At 42.9% G+C, this 24,340-nt stretch overlaps 1 protein-coding gene across 2 annotated transcripts in view; it reads right to left on the bottom strand.

Annotated features, from left to right (window-relative positions):
* Positions 1-18,121, bottom strand: part of LOC106584376 (metalloprotease TIKI2) — a 101,345-nt gene extending 83,224 nt beyond the window's left edge. The window contains exons 1-2 of one of the 2 annotated variants that reach the window (XM_014169611.2): positions 17,560-18,121; positions 13,868-14,437 (exon numbers count right to left, since the gene is read on the bottom strand). In XM_014169611.2, the coding sequence (XP_014025086.1) occupies positions 13,868-14,437; positions 17,560-17,667 (678 nt within the window). In that variant the 5' untranslated portion in view covers positions 17,668-18,121. The remainder of the gene's footprint in view (positions 1-13,867; positions 14,438-17,559) is intronic. The other variant, XM_014169612.2, reaches the window with a different exon arrangement.
* Between the last annotated feature and the right edge of the window lie 6,219 nt (positions 18,122-24,340).

Raw genomic sequence — 24,340 nt, 5'->3', positions numbered from 1 at the left:
TTGTTAAGGGCCTCTTCACTCTCCCTATGTCCACATAGTGCTACAGTTGAAGTCGGAAGGTTACATACACCTTAGCCAAATACATTTAAACTCAGTTTTTCACAATTCCTGACATTTAATCCTAGTAAAAATTCCCTGTCTTAGGTCAGTTAGGATCACTACTTTATTTTAAGGATGTGAAATGTCAGAATAATAGTAGAGAGAATTATTTATTTCAGCTTTTATTTCTTTCATCACATTCCCAGTGGGTCAGAAGTTTAACATACACTCAATTAGTATTTGGTAGCATTTCCTATAAATTGTTTAACTTGGGTCAAACGTTTCAGGTAGCCTTCCACAAGCTTCCCACAATAAGTTGGATGAATTTTGGCCCATTTCTCCTGACAGAGCTGGTGTAACTGAGTCAGGTTTGTAGGCCTCCTCACTCGCACAGGCTTTTTCAGTTCTGCCCACAAATTTTCTATAGGATTGAGGTCAGGGCTTTGTGATGGCCACTCCAATACCTAGACTTTGATGTCCTTAAGCCATTTTGCCACAACTTTGGAAGCCAGCTTGGGGTCATTGTCCATTTGGAAGACCCATTTGCGACCAAGCTTTAAGTTCCTGACTAATGTCTTGAGATGTTTCTTCAATATATCCACATAATTTTCCTTCCTCGTGATGCCATCTATTTTGTGAAGTGCACCAGTCAATCCTGCAGCAAAGTAACCCCACAACATGATGCTGCCACCCCCGTGCTTCATGGTTGGGATGGTGTTCTTCGGCTTACAAGCCTCCCCCTTTTTCCTCCAAACATAACAATCGTCAATATGGCCAAACAGTTCTATTTTTGTTTCATCAGACCAGAGGACATTTCTCCGAAAAGTACGATCTTTGTCCCCATGTGCAGTTGCAAACCGTAGTCTGGCTTTTTTATGGCGGTTTTGGAGCAGTGGCTTCTTCCTTGCTGAGCGGCCTTTCAGGTTATGTCAATACAGGACTCATTTTACTGTGGATATAGATACTTTTGTACCTGTTTCCTCCAGCATCTTCACAAGGTCCTTTGCTGTTGTTCTGGGATTGATTTGCACTTTTCGCACCAAAGTATGTTCATCTCTAGGAGACAGAACACATCTCCTTCCTGAGCGGTATGACGACTGCGTGGTCCCATGGTGTTTATACTTGCGTACTATTGTTTGTACAGATGAACGTGGTACCTTCAGGCGTTTGGAAATTGCTACCAAGGATGAACCAGACTCGTGGAGGTCTACAATTATTTTTCTGAGGTCTTGGCTGATTTCTTTTGATTTCCCCATGATGTCAAGCAAAGAGGCACTGAGTTTGGAGGTAAGCCTTGAAATACATCCACAGGTACACCTCCAATTGACTCAAATGATGTCAATTAGCCTATCAGAAGCTTCTAAAGCCATGACATCATTTTCTGGAATTTTACAAGCTGTGTCACTTGTGTCGTGCGCAAAGAATATGTCCTAACCAACTTGCCAAAACTATAGTTTGTTGACAAGAAATTTGTGGAGTGGTTGAAAACGAGTTTTAATGACTCCAACCTAAGTGTATGTAAACTTCCGACTTCAACTGTATGTCCTGTTTAGCGCATAACATAACAATGTCCAGAACCACTTTGACATGATCACGATTCTTCTCTACAAATGAATAGATTGATTTAAAACATTACCCAGGCTTTGATAGCGATGGCTTGAACTGTAGCCTTCAAATGTGTCCAGTACAAAAGAGTGAGGTTTGCTAGCCTGGTGCTTGAAGCATGTATTGGCCTTCCATAGTGGCATTGGGGAAATGTCTACACATTTTACAGAAAACAGCATCCCTAGTCGATCTGTATTCCAGTCAATAAAATTGTCCATACTACTTCCACCAGAAACACAGCGATTTTCCATTGATCACTTTTGGTTGTGTGGGTGGGTCGTCCAACTGCAGACAAATCCACAGGTGGACTCGTGATTACATGCTCACATTGATGAGGCGGGCCGGGGGATGGTGAGCTAGCTGTGCTGTGGAAGTCAATGCAGTAGCCATACTAACCTCCTCATGGGATCACAAGCTAGCCTACTAAAGGGCTGACGGCCACTGAAGGATTGGGCTCGGCCGATGGAGGTAGTGGAGCAGGTGTTGTGTCTTCATCCTCCATCAGTAGCTATTTGAAAAAGCGCATGAGTGAACTTTGTTTTGCCATAACTTGTGACTAGCTAGCTAGCGTTAGTTTGCATTAGCAAAGAACTGCAGAGGGTTAAAACAATTTGCGCACAGTTAGCTAGTAGGTACGTGTGTGTGTGTGTGGGGGGGGGGTACAACCAATTAGATCCCAGGACCCTACTAGTGCATTTTTACACATTTCTGATTAGTTCGGAGACAACACAAACAACAAATCAACCTAATTTATTTCATTTATATATTTTAAGCCAGCCTGATTGGGTGGGCTAGTGTTCAATCTGGCAGGGCCTCTGCTCAGCCTGGCCCTGCCGTGGCTTCGCCTCAACAGACCACCCAACCCACCCTGACTGGAAAAAGTATTTCCCTTCCCAGAGGTACAGTGAGAACACCAACAGGAAATGTGAATTATTACAGTGAGGGAAAAAAGTATTTGATCCCTTGCTGATTTTGTACGTTTGCCCACTGACAAAGAAATGATCAGTCTATAATTTTAATGGAAGGTTTATTTGAACAGTGAGAGACAGAATAACAACAAAAAAATCCAGAAAAACGCATGTAAAAAATGTTATAAATTGATTTGCATTTTAATGAGGGAAATAAGTATTTGACCCCCTCTCAATCAGAAAGATTTCTGGCTCCCAGGTGTCTTTTATACAGGTAATGAGCTGAGATTATCTCAGCTTGTTACCTGTATCAACTCAACTCGCCGTGTTTGGAGGAGGAGGAATGCTGCCTATGACCCCAAGAACACCATCCCCACCGTCAAACATGGAGGTGGAAACATTATGCTTTGGGGGTGTTTTTCTGCTAAGGGGACAGGACAACTTCACCGCATCAAAGGGACGATGGACGGGGCCATGTACTGTCAAATCTTGGGTGAGAACCTCCTTCCCTCCGCCAGGGCATTGAAAATGGGTCGTGGATGGGTATTCCAGCATGACAATGACCCAAAACACACGGCCAAGGCAACAAAGGAGTGGCTCAAGAAGAAACACATTAAGGTCCTGGAGTGGCCTAGCCAGTCTCCAGACCTTAATCCCATAGAAAATCTGTGGAGGGAGCTGAAGGTTTGAGCTGCCAAACGTCAGCCTCGAAACCTTAATGACTTGGAGAAGATCTGCAAAGAGGAGTGGGACAAAATCCCTCCTGAGATGTGTGCAAACCTGGTGGCCAACTACAAGAAACGTCTGACCTCTGTGATTGCCAACAAGGGTTTTGCCACCAAGTACTAAGTCATGTTTTGCAGAGGGGTCAAATACTTATTTCCCTCATTAAAATGCAAATCATTTTATAACATTTTTGACATGTGTTTTTCTGGATTTTTTTGTTGCTATTCTGTCTCTCACTGTTCAAATAAACCTACCATTAAAATTATAGACTGATCATTGCTTTGTCAGTGGGCAAACGTACAAAATCAGCAGGGGATCAAATACTTTTTTCCCTCACTGTATGTGGATTATAATGAATGTAAATTTCAAATTAGAAATGACAAACTTCAGAAGTCTATGTAAACCTCAAATACACTACAAGTTTCAAATGTCCTGCATTGCAGGAAAGTTATCCTGCAACAGTGTGATCAAATTAAGATCCTACATCTGTATGTGAGTGTGTTTCAACTGCATTGGTCACTGTGGTGTGTGTGAGAGCGAGAACGAGAAAGAGGGTGAGAGGAGAGAGAGGAGAGAGAGAGAGAGAGAGAGAGAGAGAGAGAGGGGGGAGAGAGAGAGGAGACAGAGAGAGGAGAGGTTAGTGTGATGAAACCCTTTAATACATCACAGACCTGGGCTGGCTGGAGGAGACGAGACCCACGAAAGAGAGAGAGAGAGGAGAGAGTGTCAGCTCTGAGAGAAAGAGCAGGCGTAGGAGGATGACCCATAGCGTGACATCAGGCCATTAAAGTAAAGGTAGGAACCAGTGCTCTGTTTAAAACAGGAATGTGGGATTAAAAAAAATGATGATTTTGGCACTGGGAATCCAACGGTATGGGATAGCACTCTATCTAGCCCACTCTGTCTCATTATAGTGGCTACCTCAACAGCACTTTGCTCAGTGACAATGTGGTGAATTCATTACTGACATTGGTCCTCTCCTCTGTCCAGGTATTCAGAGATGCTAGAGGGGACATGGTGTTTCTCCAGACGACAGGGATACAGATCTATCATGAAGCTAACTGTAGCTAGAATAGACATACAGTCTCATACAGTGCCTTCACAAAGTATTCACACCCCTTGACCTTTTCCACATTTTGTTGTTACAGACTTAATTTAAAATGGATTAAATTGTGATTTTGTGTCACTGGCCTACACACAATATCCCATAATGTCAAAGTGGATTTATACTTTATGACATTTTTACAAATTAATTAAAAATGAAAAACTGAAATGTCTTGAATCAATAAGTATTTAACCCCTTTGTTATGGCAAGCCTAATTATGTTCAGGAGTAAAAATGTGCGCAATAATAGTGTTTAACATGATTTTTGTATACCTCATCTCTGTACCCCATACAATTATCTGTAAGGTCCCTCAGTCGAGCACTGAAGTTCAAACAGATTCAACCACAAAGACCAGGGAGGTTTTCCAATGCCTCGCAAAGAACAGCACCTATTGGTAGATGGGTAAAACAAGCTGACATTGAATATCCCTTTGAGCATGGTGATGTTATTAATTACACTTCGAATGGTGTATCAATACACCCAGTCACTACAAAGATACAGGCTTCCTTCCTAGTTCAGTTGCCGGAGAGGAAGTAAACCGGTCAGGGATTTCACCATGAGGCCAATGGGAACTTTAAAATAGTTACAGAGTTTAATGGCTGTGATAGGAGAAAAGTGAGGATGGATTAACAACATTGTAATTACTCCACAATGATAACCTAAATGACAGAGTGAAAAGAAGGAATCGTGGACAGAATAAAATACTCCAAAACATGCCTTCCGTTTGCAATAAGACAGGCCTCCCATTTGCAATAAGACACTAAAGTAAAACTGCAAAAAATGTGGCAAAGAAATGAACTATATCAAATCAAATCAAATTGTATTTGTCACATGCGCCGGTCTACACCTGTAGATCTTTCACTGTAAGGTCTACAGGTGTAGACCTTACAATAAAATGCTTACTTACAAACCCTTAACCAACAATGTAATATTAAGAAAAATAAGTGTTAAGAAAGTATTTACTTAAATAAACTGAAGTAAAAAAAATAATAATATATATATTTTTTTAAATCCAACAATAAAATAACAGTAGTGAGGCTATATAGAGGGGGTACCGGTTAGTCAAGGCAATTGAGGTAATATGTACATGTAGGTAGAGGTAAAGTGACTATGCATAGATAATAAACAGAGTAGCAGCAGCGTAAAAATGGGGGGGGACAATGCAAATAGTCCGTGTAGCCATTGGATTAGCTGTTCAGGAGTCTTATGGCTTGGGGTAGAAGCTATTAGGAAACCTTTTGGACCTAGACTTGGCGCTCCAGTACCGCTTGCCATGCGGTAGCAGAGAGAACAGTCTATGGCTAGGGTGGCTGGAGTCTTCCTCTGTATAGAGGTCCTGGATGGCAGGAAGCTTGGCCCCAGTGATGTACTGGGCCACACACACTACCCTCTGTAGTGCCTTGCGGTCGGAGGGTGAGCAGTTGCCATACCAGGCGGTGATGCAACCAGTCAGGATTCTCTCGATGGTGCAGCTGTAGAACTTTTTGAGGATCCATGCCAAATCTGTTCAATCTCCTGAGGAGGAATAGGCGTTGTCGTGTCCTCTTCATGACAGTCTTGGTGTGTTTGGACCATGATAGTTCGTTGGTGATGTGGACACCAAGGAACTTGAAGATCTCAGCCTGCTCCACTACAGCCCCGTCGATGAGAATGGGGGAGTGCTCGGTCTTCCTTTTCCTGTAGTCCACGATCATCTCCTTTGTCTTGATCACATTGAGGGAGAGGTTGTTATCCTGGCACCATGCCGCCAGGTCTCTGACCTCCTCCCTATAGGCTCATCATTGTCGGTGATCAGGCCTACCACTGTTGTCTCATACCTGGCCACGCTGTCATGGGTGAACAGGGAGTACAGGAGGGGACTGAGCACGCACCCCTGAGGGGCCCCTGTGTTAAGGATCAGCGTGGCAGATGTGCTGTTACCTACCCTTACCACCTGGGGGCAGCCCGTCAGGAAGTCCAGGATTGCAGAGGGGGGTATTTAATCCCAGGGTCGTTAGCTTAGTGATTAGCTTTGAGGGCACTATGGTGTAGAACGCTGAGCTATAGTCAATGAATAGCATTCTCACGTAGGTGTTCCTTTGGTCCAGGTGGGAATTTGTGGATCTGTTGGGGAGGTAAGCAAATTGGAGTGGGTCTAGGGTTTCTGGGATAATGGTGTAATGGTGAATGGTGTTGATGTGAGTGGGTCTAGGGTTTCAGGGATAATGGTGTTAATGGCCCTGAATACAAAATGTTATGTTTGGGGCAAATACAACACAACACATCACTGAGTACCACTCCTCATATTTTCAAGCATGGTGATGGCTGTATCATGTTATGGGTATACTTGTCATCGACAAGGAAGGGAGTTTTTTAGGATGAAAAGAAACAGAATAGAGCTAAGCACAGGGAAAATCCTAGAGGAAAACCTGGTTCAGTCTGCTTTCCAACAGACAAATTCATCTTTCAGCAGGACAATAACCTCAAACACAAGGCCAAATATACACTGGAGTTCAGTGGAGGCTGCGGACGGGAGGACGGCTCATAATAATGGCTGGAAAGCAGCGAATGGAATGGCATCAAACACCTGGAAACCATGAAAGAAACCATGTGTTTATGTATTTGATACCATTCCACATATTCCGCTCCAGCCATTACCATGAGCCCGTCCTCCCCACTTAAGGTGCCACCAACTCCCTGTGCAGGAGTTCCTTACCAAGACAACATTGAATATTTCTGAGTGGCCTAGTTACAGTTTTGATTTACAGTACCAGTCAAAAGTTTGGACACACCTACACATTCAAGGGTTTTTCTTCATTTTTATTATTTTCTACATTGTAGAATAATAGTGAAGACATCAAAACTAAGAAATGAGACATATGGAATCATGTTGTAACCAAAAAAGTGGTAAACAAATCAACATATATTTTATATTTGAGATTCTTTAAAGTAGCCACCCTTTGCCGTGATGACAGCTTTGCACACTCTTGGCATTCTCTCAACCAGCTTCATGAGGTAGTCACCTGGAATGCATTTCATTTAACAGGAGTGCCTTGTTAAAGGTAAGTTGTGAACTTTGTTTCCTTCTTAATGCGTTTGAACCAATCAGTTGTGTTGTGACAAGGTAGGGATGATATACAGAAGATAGCCCTATTTGGTAAAAGACCACGTCCATATTATGGCAAGAACAGCTCAAAAAAGAAAAGAGAAACAACAGTCCATCATACATTAAGACATGAAGGTCAGTGAAAGCGGAAAATTTGAAGAACTTTGAAGGCTTCTTCAAGTGCAGTCACAAAAACCATCAAGCTCTATAATGAAACTGGCTCTCATGAAGACCGCCAAAGGAAAGGAAGACCCAGAGTTACCTCTGCTGCAGAGGATAAGTTAATTAGAGTTACCAGCCTCAGAAATCGGCAATTATCTGCACCTCAGATTGCAGCCCAAATAAATGCTTCACAGAGTTCAAGTAACAGACACATCTCAACATCAACTGTTCAGAGGAGACTGCGTGAATCAGGCCTTCATGGTCGAATTGCTGCAAAGAAACCACTACTAAAGGACACTAATAAGAAGAAGAGACTTGCTTGTTCCAAGAAACACGAGCAATGGTCTGATTTTTGAGATTTTTGGTTCCAACCGCCATGTCTTTGTGAGACGCAGAGTAGGTGAACGGATGATCTCCGCATGTGTGGTTCCCACCGTGAAGCATGGAGGAAGAGGTGCAATGGTGTGGGGATGCTTTGCTGGTGACACTGTCAGTGATTTATTTAGAATTCAAAGCACACTTAACCAGCATGGCTATCACAGCATTATGCAGCGATACGCCATCCCATCTGCTTTGCGCTTAGAGGGACTATCATTTGTTTTTCAACAGGACAATGACCCAAAACACACCTCTAGGCTGTGTAAGGGCTATTTGGCCAAGAAGGAGAGGGATGGAGCGCTGCATCAGATGACCTGGCCTCCACAATCACCCGACCTTAACCCAATTGAGAAAGTTTGGGATGAGTTGGACCACAGAGTGAAGGAAAAGCAGCTAACAAGTGCTCAGCATATGTGGGAACTCCTTCAAGACTGTAGGAAAAGCATTCCAGGTGACTACATAATGAAACTGGTTGAGAGAATGCCAAGAGTGTGCAAAGCTGTCATCAAGGCAAATGGTGGCTACTTTGAAGAATCTAAAATATAAAATATATTTTGATTTGTTTACCACTTTTTTGTTTACCACGATTCCATATGTGTTATTTCATAGTTTTGATGTCTTCACCATTATTCTACAATGTAGAAAATATAAAAAATAAAGAAAAACCCTGAGTAAGTGTGTCCAACTTTTGACTGGTACTTTTGACTGATGTAACACAACAAAATGTGGAATAAGCCAAGGGGTATGAATACTGAAGGCACTGTACAGACTTGAAAATGGACCCAGATGACCCCAAAAATATATACCCAGTAGCTATAGTCATCACTAGCTACCCAGACCTCACTCCACATCTACGTTTGGCCCTTTCTCTCCGCCTCACTGGGTTCCACCCTCAGCCTCTGTTCTGGACAGTGTATAATAGTCTAAGTGGGTCTGGATAGCAGGGGGCAATTTAGTCGTTAAGCAGCCAATTAAGTCATTAGAGCAGTGGTTGGTTGGTTAGCCGTCTGCCCGCCCTCCCCTCCCCTCTGCCCGCCTGCCAACAGATATCCTGTCTGATACCTGTTGCCAGTTTTCCACATATTTGTACTAGGAGTTGTACAAGGCTTGACGTCGTTCTCTAACTTCACTTGAAAAGAGGATGGATGTTGTACGTCTACCAGTATTTTTTTTGGAGTGTTTTTTTCTGAACATTATAACAACATTGTAGCAGCGTCTTAGTACCAACCATAGAAGCAATACTGTAGGAGAGGCCCTGTGTTTGCACTACAGTTATTTTCCTAGTCTCCTCTTCTATTCTGTGTGTGCAGATACAGGTGTGTACAGTTAAGCAGTGGGACAAGGAGAGCCCCAGGACATGGAGAGAAAAAGAGCGAGGGAGACAAAGGGAGGGAGCATGGAGCCAGAAGAAGCCAGGAGGTTAGGGAGCAGAGCAGAGCAGAGAGCAGAGGAGATGACTGTTTTTTCCATCACTCGTCATCAGGCCCTGCGGCCAGAGGAGCGCTCCAGACCCATCCTTACACATCAGCCATGGAATGTAAATATTTGAATATAGACCAGTAAGATACCTAATTCCTCCCTTTAAATATGCATTATTTATATGACAGCGTCCAATGAACACAATGAGAAGTGTTCTGTCATGATTTGACATGACACCCGGGTGATATGTTTTGACAACAGCTCGTCTTCGTCGGTGATCTCCCTGACCCTGTCGAGACAAGGGAGATCTTAATTTCCCTGGTCACACAGAGTACCATCTCAGAGTATCATTTTCACCCCATACCATTAAACCAGAGAAACAAAACTCTGATTGAAATAGACGTCTCTGTCACAGTGCACCACCGGGCACCTCCTTGCCACCATGACTCCTGCTGAGGAGAAACTAGATTTGGCCCTGCTAAGGTGACAATACAACTGCGGAGACTTGGGAGTGTGTGTGTGTGTGTGTGTGTGTGTGTGTGTGTGTGTGTGTGTGTGTGTGTGTGTGTGTGTGTGTGTGTGTGTGTGTGTGGGGGGGGTGTGCACTTCTGCGTGTTCATGAATGTGTGTGTGGGTGGAGCCAACTTTATGGCCCTCCCTCTCTAGATCACAGTGAAAATAGCCCAGTAACCCAGCCTGTTCTGTTCTGGGGCCCCTGAGAGTTCAGCTTCTCACCCACAGACTGCAGTCTCCTCACGGATTCTACTCACGGCCCACTGCTCCGCCAACACCCACCTCTAACCTTCGCTCAGGGTTAGAGGTGGGTCACAGCTGTGATGTCATCTCCCCCCGACAAGGGCCTGTGCCTCGGCTGCAATGTGACCCAGAGTAAATAAATATGGGTATTTATACACCAGGCCAGACGCTGAAAGGCAGAGAGAGACGCAGGCAGCAGAAGGTCTGGTCTAGATGTAGATATAGAAGTAAAGCACTGAGCCGAGGGAGTGGGAGGGAGAAGGTTGTGTGGTTGTTGTTGACTCTCTCACAAAGGTCGGTGACCAGCTTGCACCCCTCTAGACGGCCTGGCTTTCCACAGGTTCCCCCTCGGTACAGATAGCATGCCTATGGAGAGGGTTTGGTGCTGGCTAGCCCACCCAGCTGTCGGCCTGCATCGCCCTCCATAGCTCTGGAGATGAAACATGCTCTCCCTCTGCCTTTGTTTCCACAGCCTCACTGCTGCCTCAATGCTGCTGCACACAGAAACCAAAGTGTTATCAGGTCTGTGAGAGCTCCAAAGCTCTGTCTGTAGGGCCCAGCGCCAACCTCTCAGGGCCCAGCAGCCCAGCCTCCACACTGGCCTGGCCCCCGTACCACCACCTCCTCCACCGAGCTGCCACAGGATGCACTACTCAACAAGGGGGCAGGACTTTTTATCAGTTACACCTCTCATCCAGACAGATTACTTTCTGAGGTCAGGGGACCCAGAGCGATGGCTGACCCAGTGACGCCACTCTGTCCCCATGCTGAGAAGCCGAAGGGCAGGGAAGGGAGAGGAGGCTGAGTAGGGCTAGCCCATGCCCCAGGTCAAGCTACACAGTTCTAGGTCACTGACCGTGCAGGGGCCAGGTGCCTATGAAAAGCTTATGGCAGATGATGAATCACCAGCCTTTATGTTTTGGAGACCCTCTTGGCGATGCGGGAGCAGCAAGTTACAGGATATTGTAAGCAGCTATTTTTATTAGGAAAAAATAATAATGTGGGCCGGCAGGGTTTGGAACTGTTTCCAAGTCAGATCTCCCACCAGAGAAGTGGAGCTCATGTTTCAGATTAGGGTTCGCACTGACATGACGCACATCACTCTTTCCCTCCTCTCCCTCCCTCGTTTTCAGTCACTCTCTCTTGCGCTCTTCTCTCTCTCTCTCTCTCTCTCTCTCTCTCTCTCTCTCTCTCTCTCTCTCTCTCTCTCTCTCTCTCTCTCTATCTGACCTCATCTTTGTTCCAATCAACCATATACATTTTAGTAATTTAGCAGACGCTCTTATCCAGAGTGACTTACAGTAGTGAATGCATACATTTCATTAAAAAAAACAAATCCGTACTGGTCCCCCGTGGGAATCGAACCCACAACCCTGGCATTGCAAACACATTGCAAACACCATGCTCTACCAACTGAGCCACACCCTCCCCCGGAGAGAGAGATCCAATCAACCACAGTGTTCAAATTATATCTCAAATTATAATAATTGACTATAATTGTTTCCATGTCACTTTCACTTCAGGCTTTGAACTTATTTCATACAATTTTGAGGGGGAGGGGTTTCGAGCTCAAAAGTCCAAAAGTCCATTCTACTACACAGTTTAACTCAAGTTATTCATTATCACGATTTTATGAAAATAACCTCCAACAACACAAATGGTATCCAACAATACACCTGCCTCATAAAACGGTCTGTTCCCAGGAACAACAGAAAGGCAGGCAGTCCTCCAACACTTTGTATTGGTGATTTACGCAAGTTTTCATTGGATATAAGTTACAAATTGTCTATATCGTAACAATGTATGCAGTGCTTTTTGGTCTTAATTTAAGGTCAGTGTTAGGCATAAGTTTAGCACTGTGGTTAAGGTTAGGGTTAAGGTTAGGGTTAGGTTTCAAATCAGATTTTAAGAAGAGAAATTGTTGAAATAGGCAAGGTTTATGACTTTGTAGCTGTGGTAACTAGTGATGACCAAATAACAGGAATGACACTTAGAGTTGTAATGGTAGAGTATTAGCTCCAGGTGTGGTCATTAAAAACGACCTCTTATATTATCACTGTATTCTGTATACTACTACATTGAGAAGCAGTGACTTTGCAACATTGCTCCGATGTAGGGCAGTTGTGTTCCAGGTTCCCACGAATGTGCAAGGCAACTGTGTGTGCGTTTTTGGTTTTACTATCCTTGTGGGGACCAGAAGTGGGGACATTTCATCGGTACCCACAAGGAAAAAGGCTTAGGCTTAGGGCTTAGTTTTAGGGTGAGGTTTAGAATTAGGGTTAGGGTTAGAATTAGGGTTAGAAGTTAGGGTTAGGGTTAGGAGTTAGGTTAAGGGTTAGGAGTTAGGGTTAGGGTTCGGGGTTACGGATACAGTTAGGGTTAAAAGTTAGGTTAACTGTTAGGGTTAGGGGTTAGGGTTAGGGGTTAGGTTAACTGTTAGGGTTAGGGGTTAGGGTTAGGGTTAGGAGTTAGGGTTAGGGTTAGGGGTTAGGTTAACTGTTAGGGTTAGGGGTTAGGTTAACTGTTGGTGTTAGGGTTAAGGGTTAGGTTAACCGTAAGGGTTAGGGGTTAGGGTTAGGAGTTAGGGTTAGGGGTTAGGTTAACTGTTAGTGTTAGGGTTAAGGGTTAGGTTAACCGTAAGGGTTAGGGGTTAGGGAAAGTAGGATGTGTGCGTGTGCGTGTGTGTTTGCTCTTTGACAGTGTAGTTAGGAGGTGCTGATGAAAGAGGAGAGGCTGTGTGGGGCCAGTGCCTCTCAAATTAGCGCAGGAGCCTCGTAGCCTGTCACATGGAGGCCCAGGCACTCCGAGATTCTGTTACACTGTGTGTGTGTGTGTGTGTGTGTGTGTGTGTGTGTGTGTGTGTTGTGCGTGCGTGCGTGCGTGCGTGCGTGCGTGCGTGCGTGCGTGCGTGCGTGCGTGCGTGTGTGTGTGTGTGTGTGCTCGTGTATGTGTGTGTGTGCATGCATCCATGCATGTGTGTGTGTGTGCGTGTGTCGCTCTCTGAGGACCAGAGAGCACACGGATGAGCAGAAATTACAGGGGAACATCCTCCCAGTCCTAGCTCATCAAAGACATACCTGGACCTCCCAGAGTTTGGAAAAATACACTCCAGTTGACCTCTGCCTAACCCTTCCTAGGCCATCATTTATTTAGACCTCCATGTTGCCGTCCTCTACAGCCCTTCCAAGGAGATATAAAACAAGGATACTCCCTATGTTTATGTCATCAAGTAATTAGGCTATTCTGTCCATCTTCAGTGTTAAGTTACAGAGCAAGATACTAGCAGTGGTAGTATCATGAGGACACAGACAGGCAGTCAGCCCAGGAAAAAGAGAGCTACCCCTCCCACACTCCCACCTTCACTAATTTATCACTTACATCTGTCACCCTGACACCTTGTCAGCTGATAAGGCTCTCATGTCTGTTTGTTTTGTAAGGCTCAGGAATATTCATAACTTTAAAAACCATCTACAAAGCTTTGAAACATACCATTTCTAATACTATTTTTCTCCTCCCATTGTCATATACATTCTCCACCATCTCCTCCCAAGACATGTCTCCCTTCCCCTAAATCCACAAACCCCCAGCCCCCAGTCGCCAACAAAATGAATCCAGCAATCATATATCCCCCACTCCAATGATCATGTCCAACCTCCACCCCCTCCATGTAGTCCCATCTCTTACCTGGGAGAAGTTGAGTCCGTTGAGGGGGTGACACTGCTCCTCCACCCGCTCCACCGCTCCTGTCCTCTTCCCCATGCGGTCGGCCTCCTGGGCCAGGAACAGGTCCAGTACGGGGGTCCCCCGCGACCTCACGTCTGACTCCGTCAGAGAGTTGACCATCAGCATCACCCAGACAGGCCTCTTCCTCTCCCAGTTCCCTGCGATGGCGTTGAAGAGGTAGTCAGCGTACAGCCCCCGGCCCCGCTGGTCCGCCGTCATCCAGTAGGGCATCATGTGCTTAACGTAGTCCAGGTGGCGTTTGAGGCGGCGATACAGGTCCCGGGGCAGCAGGGTCTGCAGGTTCTCCCCGTGGGGCAGCAGCTGGCAGCTGGTCAGCTTAGAGATCGTCAGGGGGTCGGTCAGGTCCAGCTCGAAGAATACGTTGGCGCTGGTCTGGAAGGCCCGTTTGGAGACGTCTGGGATAAAGTCCCATACACGGGTGTAGGGAACATGGATGGTCCCGAAAAGGTAGGATGGAGGGTAGGGAGCTGGGTGCTTCAGTGTCCAGAGGAATGAGTTCATGTCACTTTGCTATGGGGGTGGAGGGGGGTTGAGGGGGAGGAGCACGAGAAGAGGGAGAGATTATGACATTCAGCAATATGAATACAGTAACATAACCTTCTGAGTTAAGGCTATCTGCAATACTAAATTTGAAACTACATTTTGCGATTAAGAGATTCAAAACAGCCTTTTTAGTACATCTGGCTGAGATACAGGTCAATGCAATAGAATCTGATGAAATGTCATCTCCAGATAAAGACAGGGGCACAATGAAACTATGTTAACTAGCTTCCACTGTGCTGTACTATGCTGCTCTCTGTCTGTCTGCTGTTCTGAGGCAGTGAGTTTATAGTGAAGCTTTCTCCTTGTAAACAGACCCCAGTGTATTGCTGAGGTGCATAGCTGTGCTGCCAATGCCTCTGTGAAACTGGAAAGCTTTTCAACGGTTGTTACAGCAGTATAAACATAATGAACCATATGAAACTGCTGCAATCCACCTATCTGGTATATTCTTTCCATGGGGAATTTTTTTGTTGTTGCAAAATTCATTGGAACAGATAGCCTACACAAACATCAAAATGCACACACATAGGCCTTTGATTAAAATTTGGTCAGACGTGGCTAATGTATCTGTTTTACTGAACACTATACAATTCTGATCAAATGGAAAAAGCAATGTGCAAGTGTCTATTACTTGCAGTTCATTAACATTCCAGGGATTTCATAGGGGTCAATTATGCCCTGTTTCCAAAAACACTCATAGACCATAGCTCTGCAAAACATCATGCAAATCATTGAGATGCTGTTATGACGGGAATGAGGAAAATGTAAACAAGCAACATAACTATGAAATGATCAAAGTGGCTATCAAAGTAGTTCTTAGATAGATGTATGCATTGCACAACAAACTCTAACTATGGACAAACTATTATTTTGTGAAATGCTTGCTTCTGTTCAAATGTACCTATTTTCATTGGAGTTAACAGTATAGTACACTGACATTGGACCAAAGAGAAATCCACTTCAGTGTTATTAAACCAAATGGAAAGCCTGGTCTATGGGAGAGGAAGAAATTAAATAGAAGCATTTGGTAGGCTTAGTAGTGCATATAATGTTATTAACTTCACATGCTCCTAATGTATTTCATTTAACATTTCCCCTGTTGAAATAGCAATTGTAATGTCATGCTGCCAGTGTACATTTGTCATATTAGAAAATAATTTTTAAAGGATTTCAAAACCTTGCCAAAAGGCATTCAATCTTTGGAAATATTATTAGTACTGCAAGGGTTTGTTATTTTCATAAATTAAATTAGAATTATTTTCTCACACAATCTTTGTATTGAGCATTGTCTTTTACTGAAATGTTTACACATCATCTCAGACGTGTGAATAAAACATTTATTTGGAAATTAATTCCACATAGGACATTCACATAGCCTAAGTACACAAAATAAATCAACAGATGACCGCTCTCTAACCATCATACTTTGATCCTATTTTGACAACTGTGTTGACATATCATTTGTTAATCATCAACTTGTCTAAGAATGTTCGTCAGGTTCACGGAGACTTCTGTCCGATCGAATCAGGACAGCTGAAGTCCATCCAGACGTTGATGAGAAAAGGCCCTCTCCTCTCCTCGCGCCGTGTTTTCTATGAGTTCTCGCGCTGGAGCACTGACCTGAACACCTTCATTTTATTGGCTAATGAATTCCTTTTGACACAAAACAGAGAGCTTTGTACTGGCGTATTAGAAATCACATTTAAGGGGGGGCACTTCTACAGTTAAAATCTGACAACAATGCCATTATCACAGATGATGAAACAGATTAACATTACTAAAAATAAAATAATTTTGGTGACTATGTTGTTGCAATGCTGTCAAGTTATCCCTGATAAATATTTTAAATAATGTATTATAACGTTTGTATTTTATTAATAGATAATATCATGCCCGGTTAAAATGATACGTTATTAACGTTCGTGCTGAGGTCATGTAATTTCAGTTCAGATTTATTGCGTTTCTATCTGGGAAATCGTAGCATACCCAAACCAGCGATGTGCGCGTGCGGCACGCACTGTGTCCCGTCATGATTCTAATTAAGTTCCCTCTGATTCATCTCTTGTGCTGATGATAAATTCACACTGCGAGAAAGACAGACGTGAGCGAGTGCAACACGGCCCCGGCCAGATAAGAGAACACTGAAATTAATTGAATTCGAATGGGCTGACTCCCTTTGGCTATTGAGCCCATTCCTTAATATTGCAAATATGGCCGATAGCTGTTTTAATAGGTCGTGTTTCATTGAAACTTGATCAGTTTTGAAAAGTCACTGAAACTTTTACAAATAAATGTTAAATCAACGGTGGGTCAACGGTGGGTGTTCCCCACGTTATTTTGCCACATAAACAAGCATAGGGTTGGCGGATGATATTTCGCTTGGCAACTGCTTCCATATTTTCAAACCCATATTTCTGTGAGGAAACTCCGGAATATGTCAAGTGCCATTGGAAGCAATTTTGCTGATTGGAAAATCTTTCAATTCTACGAATCTTTGAAATAATGGATTATCCTAATAAAATATTATGACATAATAATAACCTAATAATTATCATATTAATAACCTACTACTACTATTACTAATAATAATAATAATAATACATGTGCTATAATATAATATGGTAGCCGAATAAAGTTGCTATGAACATAATTATTGTTCTTGTTACACGTGTAAGTAGTCATTATAGCATGTTAATATTTCCATGACAATAAAACGCTGTTGCTATTGTTATTGTTAATTTGGTTGTTACTCAAAACCCAATAACAACATAATATCTCACGTTTGTTTTGCTGTAGGCCTACCGTTGCACATAGAAACAACTAATTCAGGAACACTGTCTAAGCAAAGTGCATTTATTTTACTCAGAAAAAGGACAGCCTTTTATTTTTATTTTGTCTTATCATTTGCTATAGCCTATTGGGGCAGTTATATGCTAGGCTAGGCACATAGGCCGACATTTGCAATTAACTTAAACTATTTCGCTAGAAGGCTATCCATTCAAGGACATCTTTATGTTTGACATTGCCTTAATAAGACATTACTGAAACAGGTAAAGACCATGTAGCTGTAACGACCGGGCACAACTCACCGACTTCGGTGGGTCACATTGCCTTGGTCTCTCGCGGATGTCCAGGGGTGCGACAGCGTGCAAGAGAGCGGTAAATAGGAACCATCGAAGTCCTGGCGCGCAGACCATCTCGAGATGAGAGGAGAGCGGTGTCGACAGGCTGTCTTAGATACTTCAATCCTCCCCTCGTCTCGTTCTCGCTCTTTACTGTCCTTTGCCTCCTAATACGTAACAAAATCGACCCGGAGGAGACGGGGTTCGGTTCACATGTGCGGTTCGGAAGGAGGGCATGGACCATTCCGACTCTCCGCCATTCCCGAACCCCAGGCAGCTCGTAACCGGCTATGCGTTCCGCTTTCACTGTCTCTTCTCACTCGGCGCTGTCCTGTCGCAGGCACTAACCTATTCAGCAGTTGCAGGGGAAAGTTTTCACAGTGCGCTCTAGAAGTGTGTGTGTGTGCCTGGCTGGTTGAGAGGAGGTGGAACGCTTTGAATATTTCCCCCCACTGCTTATTTTAAGAGGGCAGCGCAGGTTCTGGGGGGATAGGGAGAGCACAGGTTTGCGTGTGAGTGAGAGATGATATGGTAGATTGAGTTGTATAAAACTGTCATCTGTATTTCCAGTGCGTAAAACCCGGCACGAATAAAAAAAATGCTATGCCCAACCACTGGAGGGCAGGTGGCAGGCACAATGTTGCCAGTCTGGTGCCTTTCATGCGAGGAATAATTAAAAAGTCCAAATTAGTTATATTAACATGTTGTCATCTGTTTCCTTTTCATGTGGTTCACGTTTATCACTGTCGTCGATTGTTTGACACTTTTTGTGCAAAACTTGAATATGGGTCCTTAGACCCAGTGTCCTAATCATGATTGATTAATGCCTACAAATAAACATCTCAGTAAAGACAACTGTGAAGAGTGTTTTATTTATTTATCCTATAATAGCCCTCTTAAGATATAGTCATCTTGTATAATTGTGAATGGTTGGGATGAATGGCCATGTTGAGAGCCTTAGTTGTCCCTCTCTTCAGGCCACAGTGTCAAAACTCTGCCATGACCCGTGTTATTCTCCAAGTCGCAGACATTGTGACAGAATCAGGTAGTGGGCTATTTATCATGAGAGCCCCTCAAACAAGTGCCCCCCGGGCCTACCCTCTGGGCTGATGGCAGACAGGCCCTGGACAAGCCATTCTTTGTCCTCTGTCTGTCTTGTTTTAACTCTCTCTCCTGTCTCCTCTCCATTACCCACTTGTCTCTGGACGCCTGGTCTGTGTTTGACTTTGACTGTCCTCATAGTTCTACTGGAGCCTACACATGTAACAAATTCTCTGTTTGTTCTGGGGTTGTTGGTTAAATGTCTTTCATCTCTTTCTATGTTCACATTGTGGACTCGTGATTGTTTCATCTAAGAACTGGTCCCACATCAGTATACTATGGGTTTGATTTATGGTTCTGTTAACCTGACAGTATTGGTATGAAAACATTTTCAAAGTACAATAATTTCATGAATCATTGCATGTAGGTTGTTTATATACAGTGGGCTCCAAAAGTATTGGGACAGTGACAATTTTTGTTTCGTTTTGGCTCTGTACTCCAGCACTTTGAATTTGAAATGATACAATGACTATGAGGTTATTAAAGTGCAGACTGTCAGCTTTAATTTGAGGGTATTTTCATCCATATCAGGTGAACCATCTAGAAATTGCAGCACCTTTGTACATAGTCCCTCGTACCAAAAGTATTGGGACAAATTCATATGTGTATGAAAGTAGTCAAAGTGGAGTATTTGGTCCCATGTTCCTAGCACGCAATGATTACAGTGGTGTAAAGTATTTAAGTAAAAATACTTTAAAGTACTACTTAAGTCACTACTATTTATATTTTTGACAACTTTTACTTTTACTTCATTACATTCCGAATGAAAATAATAAACTTTTTACTCCATACATTTTCCCTGACACCCAAAAGTGCTCCTTACATTTTGAATGCTTAGCAGAACAAGAAAATGGTCCAATTCATGCACTTACTCTATCAAGAGAACATCCCTGGTCATCCCTACTGCCTCTGATCACTAAACACACATGCTTCATTTGTAATTGATGTCTAAGTGTTGGTGTGCCCCTGGCTATCCATACAATTTAGTTTTTTAAATGGTGCCTTCTGGTTTGCTTAATATAAGGAATAACAAATTATGCTAATTAAGTATATTTTAGCAATTACATTTACTTTTGATACTTAAGTATATTTAAAACCAAATACTATTAGACTTTTACTCAAGTAGTATTTTACTGGGTTACTTTTACTTGAGTCATTTTCTATTGAGGTATCTTTACTTTTATTCAAATATGACAATTGGGTACTTTTTCCGCCACTGTGATTAGATCCAATTTGTGACTCTTTTACGCCCTAAAATTATTTTATTTTGTCAACAACAAAAAAATACGTTTGTGACTCTACAAACTTGATGGATGCATTTGCTGTTTGTTTTGGATGGGTTTCAGGTTATTTTGTGCTCAATAGAAATGAATGGTAAATAATGTATTGTGTCATTTGGAGTCACCTTTATTGTAAATACGAGTAGAATATGTTTCTAAACACTTCTACATTCATGTGGATTCTACCATGATTACAGATAGTCCTGAATGAATCGTGAATATTGATGAGTGAGAACGTTACAGAGGCATAAATATCATACCCCCCCCCCCCCAAAAAAAAACCCCACACAAGACATGCTATCCTCTCACCATTTCAATAACAGGAGGAGTTAGCATTTTTGGGGGGGTTATGATATTTATGCCTGTAACTTTCTCACTCATCATTATTCAAGATTTATTCAGGATTGACCGTAATCATGGTAGCATCCACATGAATGTAGAAGTGTTTACAAACCTATTCTATTCTTATTTACAATAAAAGTTACTCCAAAATGACGCAGTATATTATTAAACTTTCATTTCTATTGGGCACAAAATAATCTGAAACACAACCAAAACAAAAAGCAAATGCCTCCACCAAATTTGTAAAGTCAAAATGGGACCAAATACTAAACTTTTTACTACTTTACTACACATACTGTACATTATACTTGAATTTGTCCCAATATTATGTTGCAATGCAGACCCAGTTACCTGCTTCAACCACACATTGAACGGCTGCATGCAGGAGATTCCTGGACAGGGACCAGGTGGACTTACAGCATATATAGACCAGATACAGGCAGCATAAGAAAATACTTAAAAGTTAATGTTCTGTTTGAAAACCACAGAAAGCGCTCACTGCTGAAAATAGATGTCTGGGTACGTGTTAGTAAGACACAGGCACAGAGAGAGGGAGGGAGAGAGAGAGGGTGAAGGGGAGAGCACAGGGTGGCAGCGGGCATAGAGAGAGAAAGTAAGTGAGACTGAACTCTTATTCTGTGCATGTGCATATTGTTTCCATTCCATTCATAAGATATCTTTGTAGTTTGGAAACTTATACAATAAATCCATGATTGGACCTGTCATTGGTGATATGCTCTTTCAATGTAAATTTTCTGACATTGATCACTTACTGCAGCATAATATCTTTCTATAACAAATAGGATGTGCATGAGTATGATGGACAAAGAGAAAGAGAGCACTAACACAGGTCCTGGTAATGTATCCAGGTATTGTCTGCTGGCCCACAGGTCTTGTGTACACATGTCCTTGTGGCTTCTTGACAGCCGACCTGGTGTTCTGTAGAAGGCTATGGCCACAAAGCTGAGGTATTAGCTCTCAGTCGCTCTCTCTGCCCGTGCCTCTCTTTTGAATTGGTGAATCATGAGAGAGTTACAGCCCCACCATATAAAATAGGACACTTTCATGTCCATTGTAACTGTTTTACAGTGTATGTTGGTGTTCATCATGTGAAGAGAGACCCCTAGTGGCAGGATATAGAAGAGAGGTGATACCGATCACACTATATTTACATTTTAGTCATTTAACAGATGCTAATATCCAGAGTGAATTATAGTAGTGAGTTCATACATTTTCAGTACAAGGTGTCCCCCCTCTTCTATCTATGTTCAGCCTGCTGCAATATCTTCCTGCTTTGTGGACTTTGAATAATATTGACTCTGAGTCGCTGATAAAACATTTTTTATTGTGGTTTCGCTTTCTGGATGTCCTGGGGTAGCGGGGGGCAAAGGGCTTTGTTGTGGGGAAGTGGGGGAGGGGAGGTGTTATATGGAGGTCAGTTGATCCAGAGGAACTCTCCAACATACACTACCGTTAAAAAGTTTGGGGTCACTTATAAATGTCCTTGTTTTTGAAAGAAAATACTTTTTTAAAATCCATTAAAATAACATCAAATTGATCAAAAATACAGTGTAGACATTGTCAATGTTGTAAATGACTATTGTAGCTGGAAACGGCTGATTTTTAATGGAATATCTACTTAGATGTTGAGACTGGTGTTTTGCGGGTACTATTTAATGAAGCTGCCATTTGAGGACTTGTGAAGCGTCTGTTTCTCAAACTAGACACTCTAATGTACTTGTCCTCTTGCTCAATTGTGCACTGGGGCCTCCCACTCCTCTTTCTATTCCGGTTAGAGCCAGTTTGCGCTGTTCTGTGAAGAGAGTAGTACACAGCGTTGTACGAGATCTTCAGTTTCTTGGCAATTTCTCGCATGGAATAGCCTTCATTTCTCAGAAGAAAGTTCTTTGTTTCTGGCCATTTTGAGCCTGTAATCGAACCCACAAATGCTGATGCTCCAGATACTCAACTAGTCTAAAGGAGGCCAGCTGTATTGCTTCTTTAATCAGGACAACAGTTTTCAGCTGTGCTAACATAATTGCAAAAGGGTTTTCTAATGATCAATTAGCCTTTTAAAATGATAAACTTGGATTAGCTAACACAGCGCACCATTGGAACACAGGAGTGATGGTTGCTGATAATGGGCTTCTGTACGCCTATGTAGATATTCCATAACAAATCTGCCGTTTCCAGCTACAATTGTCATTTACAACGTCTACACTGTATTTTTGATCAATTTGATGTTATTGTAATGGACAAAACATGTGCTTTTCTTTCAAAAACAAGGACATTTCTAAGTGACCCCAAACTTTTGAAAGGTAGTGTATATAATGGTCTCCAGGCAGTGATGGATGATAGGGAGGAGCGATACAGTACTGTATAGAAACCGACTGTTATCCTATCTACCGCTAGATCTGTGTTCAATGTCTGTGTTCTTCCTGTCCCTATGACTGGTTCTGTGTTTGTGGAGCACACCGAGACTGAAACAGTGTTTTGGACAACATAGTCAAGAGGAGGAGGTTAACTACTGTACATCCGGATGCTCAGGGGTAGTGTGTGTGTGTTTTCCATTGTTTCTGCTGCAGGGTCACCCCTGGCATGTAAACACATGCAGTAATGGCCACAGCTATCTCTCAGAGATCAGAAGGAGTGAGAGGACAGAAGAGATTGGAGAGCGAGATAGAGGGATAGGGGTGACAGTCAGCGGTTGTTTTGCTGCTTGGAATCTGTTCTCTTGTCGTTTTGGATAATACAGATAGAGTAGAACATTTGAATAATGTAAGTTTCCATTGTGGAAAATGAATAATGTTTATCTTACTCTCTATCTCTCTCTCCCTCGCATGCTCTCTCTCTCACACACACACACACATATTGTCACGATCGTCGTTTAAATAACTAGACCAAGGCGCAGTGTGAGTAGAGTTCCACATCTTTTATTACTCGTGAAACTTCAAAAAACAACAAAGATCTAACGATCGTGCAAAACGTGGCGCACATAAGCACTCACACAAAACAATATCCCACAACGCAGGTGGGAAAAGGGACACACTAAGTATGATCCCCAATTAGAGGCAACGATATTCAGCTGCCTCCAATTGGGAACCACACTCACACACCAACATAGAACTATAATAACTAGGAAACCCCCCTAGTCACGCTCTGACCTATTACACCATAGAGAACCCCGAGGGCTCTCTATGGTCAGGGCGTGACACATATTCGTATTCTCTTTACATGTATGGACCCCTGCGTTTGTCTTCTGAAGCACATTGAGCACTGACATCAAAGGACTGACTGGCTGGCATACTCACTCATTCTCTGATCCAATGATGTATTGTGTCTTCCCATTGATTCAAGGCCATGTGAGTTATTGTATGATGTATTTTCGGAGCTCCCTGCTAGCCTTCCCCTCCATACTCTGTACCCCTGAGAGGGCATGAGAGGAGGAGATGGGAATGACTGGAGTTTCTCCTGCTGGATCCCTTCTAACCCTGACCCTGTGTCAGGGCTCATAGAGAAACACACAAACACCCTGCACTATGATGTCATACAGGGTGGGTAATTATTAAATTGCAGTGGTAAATGCTTTCCTTGGACTTTGTCGCCATGTTAAAACACTTTAAAATGAAAAAACATGACAAACAATATTTGTTTTTATTGTATCTGTTATTTTATAAGAAATCATGTAAGTCCTTTAAACAGCAAATATATATTTGTAAGCATTATAAAAACTACTGGGGGCCAGCAAATTGGCTTGTCCCTCTGGTGATTTGTAGGAGTGACATGTTATGGGGATGTAGAGATATATATGTATTATTTTGAATGCTAGACAGGGCCATTAAATGTACACAGGGAGCTAACATTAATGATGCGCATGTCCATCTCTCATGGCTCAAAGTGGAGGAGAGATTGATTCATTTATTCATCACTACTTGTGTAAGAAGTGTAGACAAACTGAACGCACCGAGCTGTCTGTTAAAACTACTGGCACACAGCTCGTACACCAATGCATACCCCACAAGACA

This window comes from Salmo salar, chromosome ssa23, assembly GCF_905237065.1.
Source record: "Salmo salar chromosome ssa23, Ssal_v3.1, whole genome shotgun sequence".
Lineage (NCBI taxonomy): Eukaryota > Metazoa > Chordata > Actinopteri > Salmoniformes > Salmonidae > Salmo > Salmo salar.
Note: the sequence above shows the minus strand (reverse complement) of the source record. Positions and strands in the feature narration are given on the sequence as shown.